The sequence below is a fragment of the Mytilus edulis genome, chromosome 3 (assembly GCF_963676685.1).
Source record: "Mytilus edulis chromosome 3, xbMytEdul2.2, whole genome shotgun sequence".
In the NCBI taxonomy this organism is placed as follows: domain Eukaryota; kingdom Metazoa; phylum Mollusca; class Bivalvia; order Mytilida; family Mytilidae; genus Mytilus; species Mytilus edulis.
Window position 1 is genome coordinate 64,468,295 of NC_092346.1, and position 15,204 is coordinate 64,483,498.

The 15,204-nt window shown below is 31.9% G+C and overlaps 1 protein-coding gene across 1 annotated transcript in view; it reads right to left on the bottom strand.

The window, feature by feature from the left end:
- Nucleotides 1-15,204, bottom strand: part of LOC139515373 (uncharacterized) — a 35,948-nt gene that overhangs the window by 17,813 nt on the left and 2,931 nt on the right. The window contains exons 3-11 of the mRNA XM_071304940.1: nt 14,345-14,458; nt 12,576-12,803; nt 11,423-11,537; nt 9,918-10,102; nt 9,281-9,413; nt 8,602-8,778; nt 6,766-6,867; nt 5,526-6,203; nt 3,717-4,400 (exon numbers count right to left, since the gene is read on the bottom strand). Of these exons, the coding sequence (XP_071161041.1) occupies nt 3,717-4,400; nt 5,526-6,203; nt 6,766-6,867; nt 8,602-8,778; nt 9,281-9,413; nt 9,918-10,102; nt 11,423-11,537; nt 12,576-12,803; nt 14,345-14,458 (2,416 nt within the window). The remainder of the gene's footprint in view (nt 1-3,716; nt 4,401-5,525; nt 6,204-6,765; nt 6,868-8,601; nt 8,779-9,280; nt 9,414-9,917; nt 10,103-11,422; nt 11,538-12,575; nt 12,804-14,344; nt 14,459-15,204) is intronic.

Here is a 15,204-nt window from a genome sequence, read left to right on the forward strand (position 1 = left end):
TTTATCAAAGACCATACATACCATAGCCCGTCATTTCGGAAAAAATTAGCGAAGCGGAACGAAACTTAAAATTGATCTGTAACTCATCATGGTTCACTCGCATAACAAAAATCGGCCCAATATCTGAAGGGGTTACGAAAAAAACTCCGTATCACTGTGTTTTTCAACAATTTATCAAAGTCAATAGCCCGTATTTCGGCAAAAATTAGTGGAGCAAAACAAAACTTAAACTTGATCTGTAATTCATTTGGTTAACTCACATGCCAAAAATCATCCCAAAATCTGAAAGGGTTTTGTCGGTATAAATCTGATTTTCAACAATTTATCAAAGTCCATACATGCCATAGCCCGTAATTTCGGCAAACATTAACGGGGCGGAACGAAACTTAACCTTGATCTGTAACTCATCATTGTTAACTCACATACCAAATATCAGCCTAAAATCTGAAGGGGTTTAGAAATAAAGTCCGTATAACTGTGATTTTCAACAATTTATCAATGTCCAAAGCCCGTAATTTCGGCAAAAATTAGCGGAGCGGAACGAAACTTAAACTTGATCTGTAACTCATCATGGTTAACTCACATACTAAAATCAGTTCACCATCTGAAGGCGTTTAGAAAATAAACTCCGTATAATGGTTTGTTGCGGAATGACGCAATGACGGAATTACGGAATGACAGACAAGGGTAAAACTATATGACACCGACAACTTCGTTGCGAGGCCATGAAAATATATAGAAAAGGTTAACTGTACAATTCTAATATTCATTCGAAGTTTCCGTTATGATAAATTGAACTCTCTAACTTTCTCAACATAATCTCACTAGTGTAATAGACGACTAGACAAAATGATGCCCCCACAAACATTCCAAAGTTCAACTATCTCCCAAAAGAGCAAATATCAATCAAAATCAAAACCTTGACCACATTCACATCTTCACAGCCAGAAAAGTGAAAACATCTTAGCATTCAAACAATAGTAGGAGTTCTCTGGAATAATTATATAGAGCAGACGGACTGACGTTCAGTTGTAAAACAATATATTTCCAAACTTTAATATGCAGGGGCATAAATATCGTATATCTTAAGATAAAACAATACTTGAATTGAATACCATTTCGTTTCAGTAATAGAAAGTTGAAGTTGGAAGAGCATAATAATAAACTACAATAAGGGCTAATTTTGTTGTAAGGACAAGGGTGCATAGGGATTACAAATATGCACGAGAAACTATTTTGTTGACATAGACGTCAACATACCTGGCAAATATGACAGACCTACGTCAGATAGGGTAGCAATGTTCCAGCCCCTACTCGCCTACTGATTATTAATTTAATTAATCTGATTTCAAAATTTCACCGTCAGTGCGAACAGTGACAAATTTGATGCATTAACATGAAACTAGACATAATATTTAATTACACTTGCACAACAAGTAAGTCAATCTCATTATACACTAATGTAAGAAGTATTACAAACTAGAGGCTCTCTAGAGCCTGTATCGCTCAACTGACTCTACTTGGGTTTTGGAAATTATATGAAAAAGATAAAATTTGGCTACAAATTAACAACACTTGGCCAGCACCTGATTAGGAAAGGAGCATTCATGCTATGTTTAGTTTCATTCAATTCAGTGGTTCACGTGAAAAAGACTTTTGTAAGCATTTCCCATAAGGTCCCATGTTAAACCAAGTCCGCCGCTGGCGGCCATCTTGAATGATGCTACAAAGTAACAACACTTGGGCAGCACCTCCTAAGGAGCATTCATGCTATGTTTGGTTTAATTCCATTTAGTGGTTCTCTAAAAGAAGTCATTTGTATGCATTTTCCCTAAAGTCCTATGTTAAACAAAGTCACCCCACTGGCGGCCAGCTTGGACGTTGGATCGTCTACAAATTAACAACACTTGGTCAACATCTAATAAGGAGCATTCATGCTATGTTTGATTTCATTCCATTTAACGGTTCTCTAAAAGAAGACATTTATATGTATTTCCCTTTGGGTCCTATGTTAAACTAAGTTCCCCGCTGGTGGCCATCTTGGATGATGGATCGGCTACAGAGTATCAACAGTTGGCAGCACCTCATAAGGAACATTCATGTTATGTTTGGTTTCATTCCATTCAGTGGTTCTCTAAAAGAAGTCATTTGTATGCATTTCCCATAGGGTCCTCTGTTAAACTAAGTCCCCCGCTGGCGGCCGTCTTGGATGATGGATTGGCTACAAAGTAACAACACTTGATCAACACCTCATAAGGAACATTCATGCCATGTTTGGTCTCATTCCATTCAGTGGTTTGAAAAAAAAGTCATTTGTATGCATTTCCCATAGGGTCCTATGTTAAACTAAGTCCCCCGCTGGAGGCCATCGTAGATGATAGATCGGCTACAAAGTAACAACACTTGGTCAGCACCTTATAATGAACATTCATGCCGTGTTTGGTTTCATTCCATTCAGTGGTTCTCTAGGAGAAGTTCAAAATGTAAAAAGTTTACGCCGACGACGGACGACGCCGGACGACGGACGACTGACGCCAAGTGATAAGAAAAGCTCACTTGGCCCTTCTGGCCAGGTGAGCTAAAATGAATCTGGACAAATGAATAATTCAAGGAGATTGAAGAACGGAAAGAAGAATATGGTTGACACCATACTCCCTGGTGCTTTAAAGTAATGTCATTTAAAAAAAATTGATACATACTATAAAGTAATTTTAACATAAAGACCTATACATTTCCATGAACTATTTCATCGAGTAGGTACGCGACATACAGTGAGGTTTCAATATATGTTGTACTATTTAAGACATAAATCCGACGAACACTTGTAAGAGAGCTCAAAAATATCTAATTTTGCATTAAGCCATTATTGTATTGGGAGAGCCGCAATTATAATTTGGAAATGGCATTTTGTTTTATCTGTAGATTTGAAATTAACATTTATTTTTTAATCATGAGTTTTTAAAGTTCTAACCTATTTAGCCTGTATAAGATTTTTTGTCTCACAATCAGAAGGTTTGGTAATTAACTATTACAGAATATATATCATTTACTTAAAAGATGGCCATGAATTACCAAACAGCTATTCTACTATCTAATTTATTTTACAAAGAAACAAATTTAGGTAAAATATCTTTTAAGGTAAGGTTTGGTTTACATCTATTTGTTCAAATATAAGTGTGAATTGGCCATTAAGGTAACATTTTAACTTTGACTATTTATGACGCCATATAGATGGTCAGCGTTTCCAAATTATTACAAATAAACTTATCATAGATACCAGGACTAAATTTAGTATAAGCCAGACGCGCAACCGGTTTTATTTGTCAATAAACTACACAATTTTTATGTGCTTGTATATAAGTTTAAAATTTTTAGGGCTTAACAATGAAAAATATCATAGATAGAAAAAAAGTATTATGTATTATTGGAACAAATGACTCAATTACTTTTACTCTTTCACACCTTCTATGTGAAAAATGTACCTTCCAAAGAGACCTTTTTGGTCAGTTTTCAACGCAAGGGACTTTTTCTGTGGATATTAAAGATTATTTATTTCTGTAACTTAAATTTTTGTTTTTTTTTCGTTTTTTTTTTTTTTGTTTTTTTTTATCTATTTAACAAGTAATTTATTCTGATTATATTTCATTATTTTTTCTTCTAAAGTACCAACGGCCGAACAAATATCAATACAATATCATGAAAAATAGTTAGATTACCTAAACATTTATGCAAAACTGCTTTTTCTATGATTTTCATCCGCTTCTTGACTTCTCTCTCTTTTACAAGAGCAGAAACCTCGACTTCAAGTGGGGAAGTGATAGGTGAAAGAATTTGATTACTCTTCAGAATCAAGTTGTTGATGTCCGGGAGGTCAACTTGGTATAAGTTTCCAACTATATTAACACCAGGTATAAGAATAAAACCAGAAGGAACTGTGACATAGAAACTTGCAGACTCGGAATTATCCTTATCGAGAAGATATGTGGTAATGTTTAATTCTATGATAGGTTTATTTTCCTGATAACATCCAACACTTAATGTTATATTCATTCCATCAATTACTGGATTAACCTTGACTTTTGACGAAGCTTCAGTTGTAGAATTTTCTTCTCCACTAAATATGTATGCTGATATATGAAGATCGAACGTGCCAGAATAATCTTCCGGTGGATTGTAAAACATTTGACCAAATTCAAATTCTTCAAGTTTCCAAAGATCATCTACAGGATTTCCACGTGAAAATGAAGAGTTGACAGGATATTGGCTAAGAAAGATGTAAATTCTATGAATTTGAACTTCTGTGTTGTTCGAAGCCTTTGCAGAAACGTAAAATGGTATGGGACTGTCCTCATCGCCTATTGAGTTCTCGACATGAATGATAGGTGGTTCCAAAGCTTTACCTATAATATAATACAAAGACTAGTAGATTTATATATTTATATATGAAAAACTAAATATATACTGATATAAAAATAGGAATGTGTCCACAGTACACGGATGCCCCACTCGCAAGTCTACTAAGTTTCAAGTTGATTGGACTTCAGCTTCATCAAAAACTACCTTGACCAAAAACTTTAACCTGAACGGACGGACGCACAGACGGACGTACAGACGAACGGAGCCACAGACCAGAAAACATAATGCCCCTCTACTATCGTAGGTGGGGCATAAAAATATTTATGTTAGGTTCGGAGATAATTGTATGTGCTAGGTTTCACATTAAACGCACACAAAAGTAAATTGAAATGCCCGTTATTTGGAAAGTTGTCTTATTGGCAAACATATATCGTTTCCAAATTGCATCATACATTTTAACTTTTAACTTGCTAAACTTAATTATATCATTTTCCTAGAATGTGATTTTCAGTTCAGATATAAAAGTGCTATTTTCATCAATGAAAACAGAAAGACAAGTTCAGATATCCGCAATTATGTAATTGAAATCAACGTTTTATAAAGGTTATTACATTGGTCACACATTTTGTTATGTTTAATGGAACAAAATGTGTTACATGTACGAGACACAATCGATACTTCAAAATCAAAAAGGGAGTCATAAGGGAGTGCTTCTGAAGGAAAACAATATTTCGTTTTTGTATGCTTAAAAAGCATGATAATTGTCACCAAATATGTAAAAAGAAGGAACAACCGTTAATGTGTTCTGAAAAACGTTAAATAGCCTCAGAGAAAAATTCTTTTAAATGTGCCAGACTACAATAAATATTAACCAATCATACGGTCTGATAAGTTGACAAACAAGCTTATCTCTTTTGGCAGCCTTAAGATCGTCTGAATACCATTCTGTATTAGGTCTTTTTATTTGATCGTAACTGGAGCGTGTTTACCACAGATATTGGTTAAATTATCTTTATAACATTCGAATGTAAATTAATGTGGGTTTTTTTATTGTGTCTTGGTAATTGTCTCTTTGGTGTGTACTAATCATTTATGTTTATTCATGTGCAATAACTGGGTGTTTGCTTATAAAATTAAAATACAAGAATAATAATTGACAAGAATCCCACCTGAACATGTCTCTACAGTAACAGTTTCCAAATAAGACTTTTGCAGCGACGTTCCATTCTCTATAACTATTGCAACTATTGTAATATTGAAGGAATCAATCTCCGTCATATTTGTCCCAAACACTTCAATAGTATTTAATATATCCGTAGATGATAGTACAAATGATCCTGAATCAATTTCTTGTCCTGAACTCAAACTAAAGTTATCTGGGACCGTAACACTTACTTCAAGCGATTCTGAATTATCTACATCTTTCAGAGGTGCATGTATATGTAAATTGGCATAAGATGTCTTCATGCTAAAGCAATCGACTCGTACTCGCAAATCCACACCATCAACAATTGGTTTGATAACAACGGATATAAAACCAAGTCTCGTTGAGTTTTGTGACCCTTGTACCAATTCCGCAAGAACGTGGAATGTGAAATTTCCAGATACATCCCTCGGTGGCATAAAAGTAATGTTTCCAAAATCACTGAAATTTAGTTCCCAACGATAATCAACCATTTGTCCAGATGAAAATGTTGAAAGGTCAGGGAAATTCATTATAAATATCTTGAAGCTGTCGTATGATGTACCATTTGTAACTTTAGCCGATAAAAACAATGAAATGGCTGAATCTTCAAACCCTTTGGCATCTCGAGCATCTAATATTGGTGGTTCAAGTGGCGATGAATCTGCAAATGTGGAAAGGTGGAAATGAAATAGCAAAGTGAAGACTAATAATATTTAACTTTAATAATCACAGAATTTGACATAAACCAACAGATCGAAGTTTAACATACCAGCAAACATTTTATTTGTAACATCAATTCTTCCTCGAAAAATTTAAAACTAGCGTAATGAAATTATTAATCCCTCATAACGGATGCTTCTTTAGTTCCATTTCGCCAACATACATGATAATAATTCAGAAAATAAATAAACGTTATCTGCAAATTTTATTAGTAATGAATTAGTGCAAAATTTAAGTAAACGTTGTTAAATGTTATATTTAATAACAAACAAACTTACAATCTGGATTGCATTTTTTCGGACACACAGTCAGACGGAGGGGGTATAAAAAATATCCAGGATTTTCGTGCATTGTTTATTGATCTGTTTAAAATAGCTGCGCATAAAACTTTATAAAAAATATGCTGATTATATACGCAATGTTCAATATATTAGATAATCAATAATATAAAAACAAATGCTTTCGAATAAAAATCCTTTTATGATTAGTTGAAAAACAGTTACCTTTACTGCAATCGTCACCATAAAATCCAAAATCACAAATACAGTTATTGTTGCTTGTACAGTTTCCTTTTTCAGAACAGTTGTTCTTGTCATTACAATCACCTAAAATTAACAAAAACCTTTAGCAAAAAAATTGTCATCTGGAAAATTGAAAGGGAAAATTAACTAGAATACAGTGATGTCAACACGGTCAGACAGGATTCAGAAAAAAGTTTGAATTTATCGCATCTTTGCTGCTTTCATGATAAGGTAGTCATTATGAAAATTCTAAAGACGTATGCCTTAATGACTTATAACAGGTAACAAATATGATATCTTTTTCACTAGTTTTGATAACAATATAATCTGTGAAAGAAAAACCCATCACTTTTTGCAATTTCTTTTCGTTTTTTCTTTTGAAATGAATAAATTTAGAAACAAAGTAGAAGACAAAATATTTTTGTTCTTTCGTTTACAAGGACAGCAATCTCTTTAGCAGGTAGACCTATGTTTAGTTTAAACAGTATTTTATTTAAATAAATTGAATTAGTTTGGGCAACAGACATAGACTATGTAACCCCTCTCTACTGACCTATGTTAAGGGAAATAACTCTTAAAATAACCAAAACATTTGTGTCAACCATTGTCATAAATATATTATAACCTTCTAGGTTACATCTGTTTCAGGTGAATGCTTGATATACATTGATGAACAAACGCTTAACTGATTTTAAGAGTTATCTCCGTGAACCAAGGTCTATATTTGGAATTAAATTGTAGCGTATACCTTATGGCCAAAAACCACTGCAAACAGACTTCACGTGATAAGTCGATACAAATGCACTTTTATTATTTTTTATTCAATTTTGAATTATGATAGATCGATACAGGATAAAGAAAAATGCATAAATTTGTTGTCGGTCTTAATTTAAAAAATCGAACAAAACTTGGAAACAATGTAATTTCGTCGAAATTTTCAGGCAATTTATGGCCGAATATTTTGGACTCGAGCATCGTTGAAGAGATGTCTTTATTGAAATGCGCATCTGGTGAAAAAAACAGTGGCATCGTTAATGTTACATTTTTTACTAGTAAATTTAGAAAAAAATACTTTGGATTCATTACTATCGTGTAGCACCAATTATCGTGGATGTTGTGGTTATACGTAAACTAAAACAATTACATATTTTCTAAATACTTGTTTACAGACAGTCCTCTCTGTGTTCTTGTTATGTATATTTCTATTTGTATCTTTCCGATGAGTTAATTCTTTTTCAACTGATTTTTTTATAGTTTGTTCGTATGTTGTAATGTTAAACTACTGTCTCATGTTAGGCTTTGTTAGCACCTTCAAACTAGTTAAATACCGCAACATAATGTATGTGTCTGTCTAAATGCAGGATCCTGTAGTACAGTAGTTGTCGTTTGTTGTTGTGTATCATATTTGTTTTTCGTCCATTATTGTGTACAAAAATTAGGCCGTTAGTTTGCTGGTTTTGTTTGCTTAACATTCGTCACTTTTGGACCTTATATAGCTATGCGGTATGTTTTTTTTTCATTGTTGAAGGCCGTATGGTGACCGATAGTTGTTAGTTTCTGTGTCATTTTTGGTCTCTTGTGGAGAGTTGTTTCATTGGCAAGCATACCACATCTTAATGTTTTTGTCTTTTGCAAGTTCATGAAATCAAATAATCACCAATATTGGTACCCATGAAAATTTAGGGGATTGATATTATTATTATTATTTTTTATTTCAAGGGGCAAAATTAAAGTTTGATCATATCTTTCCCTTTTTCGATTTACAACATTCAGTGCCTATTGAGTACGCTCGGTTGAAATACGGTAAAATAATAATACCTTGTATTCTAGGAAAGTATACACGAAGAGAATTCTTCTGTTTGATATTTTCAAAATCATGTCTGTTGTCAGTAAAATCCACAGGACTTAATACAAGCTGATATTCATCTCCAGGAGGTAATGGTATTTGTATAACATTTTCGGTTATTCCAGTAAGTATCGTTTCATATCCGTATTCTACAAAAAAAATCCCATTCTTCTAAAGTCGATCTGTTAACCGATTTATGAGATTTTAATATCAATGAACTGATAATGGCTTTATTTATATCATCATTATTGACATGCGTAAAGTAAATCTGTACTCCTAGTAAAATATTTGCAATAAAAATTGTATTCCAAAGGTAATTTTATTCTACCACAAACAATAAAACAGTAGAATGCACATATATACAATGGTTAATTCCCGCCTATACAAGTAAATATAGATTCTTACATTGATACAAAGTCCAGTGAATTATCGAATTCATCCAATCGAGATAGTTAAATTACCGATTTTAAAGTCCGAGACTCGATATGGACTTTACAATTGATAATTCAGTTATTGCATTGTGACGATGATTTAATTGTAACAATTTACAATAAGTCCCATGGTTGAAAAAATACATAACGTAATATAAGTAGAGAATAATGTATCATCAGTAAATAGAATTGTCAATTATATGAAAATATGAAATCAAACCCGATATCAGTAGAACATCTGTGGATTGATATCCAGATCCGATATCATTAGAGGAAACTGATACTGCCAATATCTCCGAACTCAACATTTCTTGAACAACAGAGCAATTAATGTCTGGGGCAGTGTCATCAATCTGTTAAAAAAAGAAGCATTTCTATCGCTATTATCAAGAGATTTTATTTTTTTAATATTTTTTATTTATTATTTCAATTCAAAAATTGAGCATGAAATCACTCCTGTAATATTTATGTTGTAATGTAGAAAGAAAAAAGCTATTTGATAGATTGTAAGGTTATAAATATGAGGGTTTTTCTTTATGTTTTATCATTTTAAAGATTAAGTGTCGATTATTCAACAATGATTTTTTTCTATTGAATTAAGTCACAATTTGTCTTGTCGCAAACGGTTCACTGTTTTACATATAGATAAAAGGTAAAATCACAAAAATACTGAACTCAGAGGAAAATCAAATCATTGTCCCCAAAAGCAGTTTGGAAGAATATACAGTGATATGTACATATCTATTAAAGTTTACTATTTATTTTTTTTAAACTGTTTTCAATACATTTTATATCTAATTTGAATGAGGTCTTGAAATAGCAAGTTGAGGAGAGAATATGAATTTATTATTTCTCACCGTGTTGAAAATCAGTGGCGTATCAATTGGTTCGTTTTGGTCGAAATAAATAGATCCCTTTATATCAATTCTTGTCATAGTTTTAACATCTGTCTTTGGTTTGACAGTAAACGTGACGTATCCTTGTCCACTTGTCCCATTGTTTGGAGGGAGAAACCCTTTACGTGGGTCGCTAGGGGCAAGACCTAAATAAAAAACGTATATCAATTTCTCGAAGAAAAAAAAGACGAACAATACCAAAGAAATATTCAAACTCGTCAGTCAAACTAACAACGCCATGAAAAATATAAAGAACTGCATCAAGAGCTCTCGATACAAGAGACCCTCTTATAGCTTGTTTTTATACTTCGAATAGTTTATATAATCAACTAGAAATACTGTGAACAACGACAAGGGACAATACATATCATAATTTCTATAAAGGGCAAACAAAACAATGGCCACACAAAAAATATTGCTGATATTCTTAAAAAAATAACGTACAGAATACTTTAAAAGCCTTAGCAACTTTAGTCCTACCAAATATGAGCGGACAAGGGTGTGTTACAGAAAGTAACAAAAAGGGTCACTGGCTTCACCAGTTAAAACCACTGATTTAAATGAGTTGATGAGTGTAGCTGTTATTGAAAAACAAAACTGCATGAATGTTTATTCTAGATCTACGATTTTTTTTGTTTAATTCGTTTCTTTCTTTTTCTTTTACCCGGGTTGTTGTCTTTTTGACACATTCCTCATTTCCGTTTTCTATTTCATATCGTGAACATGGGACGATGTAGAGCTAGATATTGTGTATAGACATATACGGATATTGCTGAAGATCGAATATTGCCCTGTATATGCTTTTTTGTCACTTTGTGTGTTTAGTTCTTGTTTCATTGCCATAAAATTACATCTTTGTTTATTCATAAACACATTATATCCTCATATTTTAAACACAAAAAAAAAACAGGAATATCAAATTCTTGCATTGGTCTAACCATTTGTAGTATACTTGTAATGGAAGAATATTGAAAAATAACTTTGTAACATAGATAGATAAACGATTTAAAAAAGCTAGCATTGGCTGTTGTTACTTCATAGAAAGTACTGCGTAATCCAGATTGGATTCTTATCCAAGTACATATAATACCTAGAAAACTTGAAAATGAAACATTTAGTTTGTGAAAGATGCTCGATCCTATGTTTCAAAATAACAAGCTTTTTGCAAAGAGTGTTGTACATCGGTAGTAAATAAATACGGAACTTTAACAAAATAGATACAAATGACAGGTCTGCATCCTTGTTCTTGAGAATCGGTTAGATTTTTTTTTCATGTTATGCTCATGCTTACAAAAAAATCAAAAAATGTTTACAACTGCTTTGTAAAAATTATAGTATGTTTTAGCAATTAAATTTGCTTTCGAAAGGTTCTACTGATTTTCAGCATTTGCAAAGTAAATTGAAACTAATACCAATACGACTAGAATGATAGCAGCAATAACATAATATGTACTAAATGTAAATACCTGTACTGGCTTCAACTGTTTGAAACTCCCAAGTTACTCTTTTTTTCATAATGTCCAGTCCACCTCTAATACGTACAAATAAACCTTCATATATTTCAGTTAAATTCACAGATACCTATGTAATTAAAAAAGTATTGTTAATGAATAGTAATAAAGCTTTTTATACCGATTTCAATAAGTAAGTAAGTAAGTAATGACTTTATTTAAAGAGGGTGACTCAATAAGGGAATTACTTACAGAAAGCATTCAAAAGAAAATAACATGAGAGTACTATACAAAGCCTATCAGGCAGCATAAACAAATGGCATTCTTTCCTATATGAATTACTCTGTATTGTGTTCGTACAGTTTAATATATTCTTCTTTTAGTGTTGATACACTAAAAATAATCGTAAAAAATATTACAAACCGCTGTATGCTATTGTATCTAAAACCTAACATAGAAATAAGAAGATGTGATATGAATGTGTTTTCCATGCATATCGAAATGAGATATGATGTAATTATGAATTAAAGAAGAATGATCAAAGTATTAAAGAAAAAGCGATGATTAAAAAAAATTCTACATTAACTATATTTTTTTTTAAATCAATATAAAACATTTATTCTAAGAAATCTTAATGAAAATTGAAATATAAACCATTATTTACTAACTAATTTTCGTATCTGCTATTGTATCAAACGATACAATTGTGAACAGATATATCATGTTAAGGAGGGGTATTTGCGAAAAATACCAGTCGAGAGAATGTTAAATTTCACGAGCCGTAAGGCGAGGGAAATTCATTCTCAAGACTGGTATTTTTCGCAAATACCCCTCAATAACATGATATATCTGTTTAATTACACCGAATGTTAATGTACTAAAACGCATTGATGATCGTGACGTTACAAGCGTCCAGTCGGATAGAGTATTTTTTGACAAATACCACGGCAGAGAGGGTAAAAAAGGAATATCCTTTTAGCAAATACCCCGGCGACGTTAAAAATGAACGATATTCATTTGATAACAGTAAATTGGTGAAAAATACACTGGCTATTAACCAATCAAAACCCAGGATTCTTACATAAGGTGTAATTATAATTAAAATACGCGGAACTGATTTATGTTTAGAACCATCTATATCATCAGGTATTCACTTTAAAATATTTACCTGAAACTGTGTTCGTTCCTTCAAATCATGGTTGATGTTTCCAAAACCAAATTTCCCCAGTTTGAATGTTCTCATATCAATTGATTTATCAAATGTATGAACTACAAATACTTTCTGTGCAGGAGCTGAAGCGTTGTGGTCATTTTCAAATCGAATTGTAATACTCAGTGTAGAATCCTTTTGAATAAATCGAGCAGCGCCATATCCTACAGGTCCAATGATGTCATTCTGCAACAAAATTTATTTCAAATGTACATTATGCCGATAAAAAAAATGCCCTTGACACTTGGAATTATATTTTCACAAACGACCATATTTTGCATACTTTATCATTAAGAGTTATGCTTATTCAAACTATCTTTTTGAACATCGTATGTACCCCCCCCCCCCTCCCAAAAAAAAGAAAAACAACCAAAAACAACAACAACAAAACAACAAAAACAATCAGACAAAAAAAACCCAATAAAACCCACTAAAACAAAACAAAACAAAAGTCTCTCGTATGATTTTCTCTTTTTCCTTTTGCAACATAAATAAAGTAAATTTAAATATGTATTTTGAGAACGTTTATGATCTAAGTGTTTGTTAAATTAAGTGAAACGGAATTTTACAAACTTCTTCCGTTTCAAAATGTTAAAAAATTTGTAAGGGTTCCGCGGAACCCAGTGTCTCGCCTACTTTTTCTGTTAATCGCAGGCTCAACAAAAATGAGGAAAAAATCAATAAAATCATTCCTCTTGATACTATCTTTTGATTGTAAGAAGCTTCTGTCCAAGTTTGGTAAAAATCCAGGATAATTTTGGAATCTTATAAATGTTTTAAAAACTGCAAACTGATTGTAATGTTAACTGGAAGAAAAAATAAGTCCATTTATAAGTAAAATACAGATACACAGGTACAAATTTTAACAAAATTTCATTTTAGATACTATTTTAGATACTAGCTTCTGCCCATGTTTGGTACAAATCCAAAATAGTATAAGAAAGTTATTAAAATTTTAAAAACATTACCACAAAGTAAATGTTTTTGTTTCCCGGCAGAAAATCTAAGTCCATTTAAAAGTAAAATACAGAATAATGGAATTTTATTTTTACAAAATTTACTTCTGGATACTATCTTATAATCATAAACAAGCTTCTGTACAAGTTTGGTACAAATCCAGGATGGTTTAAGAAAATTCTTAAAATTTTAAAACCTTTAACCACAGAGTGAATGTAATGTTTCCCGGCAGAAAAAACTAAGTCCACTTATAAGTAAAATACGGAAAAAAATGGAATTTTATTTTTACAAAATTTACTTCTGGATACTATCTTATAATCATAAACAAGCTTCTGTACAAATTTGGTAGAAATACAGTATAGTTTAAGAAAGTTATAAAAATTTCAAAAACTTTAACCACAGAGTGAATATTTGTGGACGACGCCGACGACGACGGAATGTAGGATCGCTATGTCTCGCTTTTTCGACTAAAGTCGAAGGCTCGAAAAAAATCAAGTTTTATTTATGTAAAAGTGAAAACAATATATAAAGCATTAGCTCTATGCCAAATTATTACGTAGATCTAAGTAATGATTCAACGTGAAGGATTCAAATATTTAATGAAACGATCGGTTTGTCCTTTTTACAACCTTCATAATCGCAATCATAATAATCAAACCAACAACACAATATACATAAACATGTAAGAAATTGCTTTTTCAAAGACAAACAAAAATTGATAACATATTAAATACTTACAAAAATATACATGCTAATAATCAGATACTTACAGGATCATGCGATCTGATCCATCGTAAAGTTTCATTCTTTAAATGCTGAAGTGCATCTGGACATGACGTTATTTCTATAGAAGTTCCTAACTTCTTTGCAATAGTCTTTGCGTCCTGTAAATTAGAATTCGGGATTAGTTTACCAGTTTGAACACAAAGGAGTAGCATGTAGGGTTAGTTTAGTTTAAACATATTTATTCATCATCAATACAAATATATCATCATACAAAATACACAATAATAATAGGATTCGGAAACAAGCTATATATAGCTTATATTAATCCGTTTCCTTGAAATACCAACTCAAGTTAACTGTTACATAAATATAGCATGCAATTTTACTATGATATGGAACAAGTATAAACTAAGTAACTATATAACAAAAAAGAAAGGAGAAAAAAAAATCATTTTAAAATAATGAAAATAAATACAACAAAAGAAGAAAAAAAAGTAAAAAAAAGAAAAAAGAAAACTACACCGAAATACTACACACATGTTTAGATGAAATGCAACTTAGTGAGAATAGTGAATAACAATCTAACTTGTAAATCTCTTGCACTTTAGTAGGAATTTTTGTACTTTTCCAAAAATATCTTTATTTTGGTCTAAATTTAGAGCTTGTGATCCAAATAAAAGTAAATTCGTGTTTAGTGTGACTGGATAATTAATTGAGAAAATAATGTCATTACGCAATTCGTCATATTTTTTACAATGCAATAAGAAATGAGCTGTAGACTCGATCAAACCACACGAGCAGTTTGAAGAATCTACTAGATTTCGCTTGAACAAATGTTCATTTAGAGAACTACTATTCATCCTTAATCTGGCATGTAATACTTGACCCATTCTTGTACCAGTGT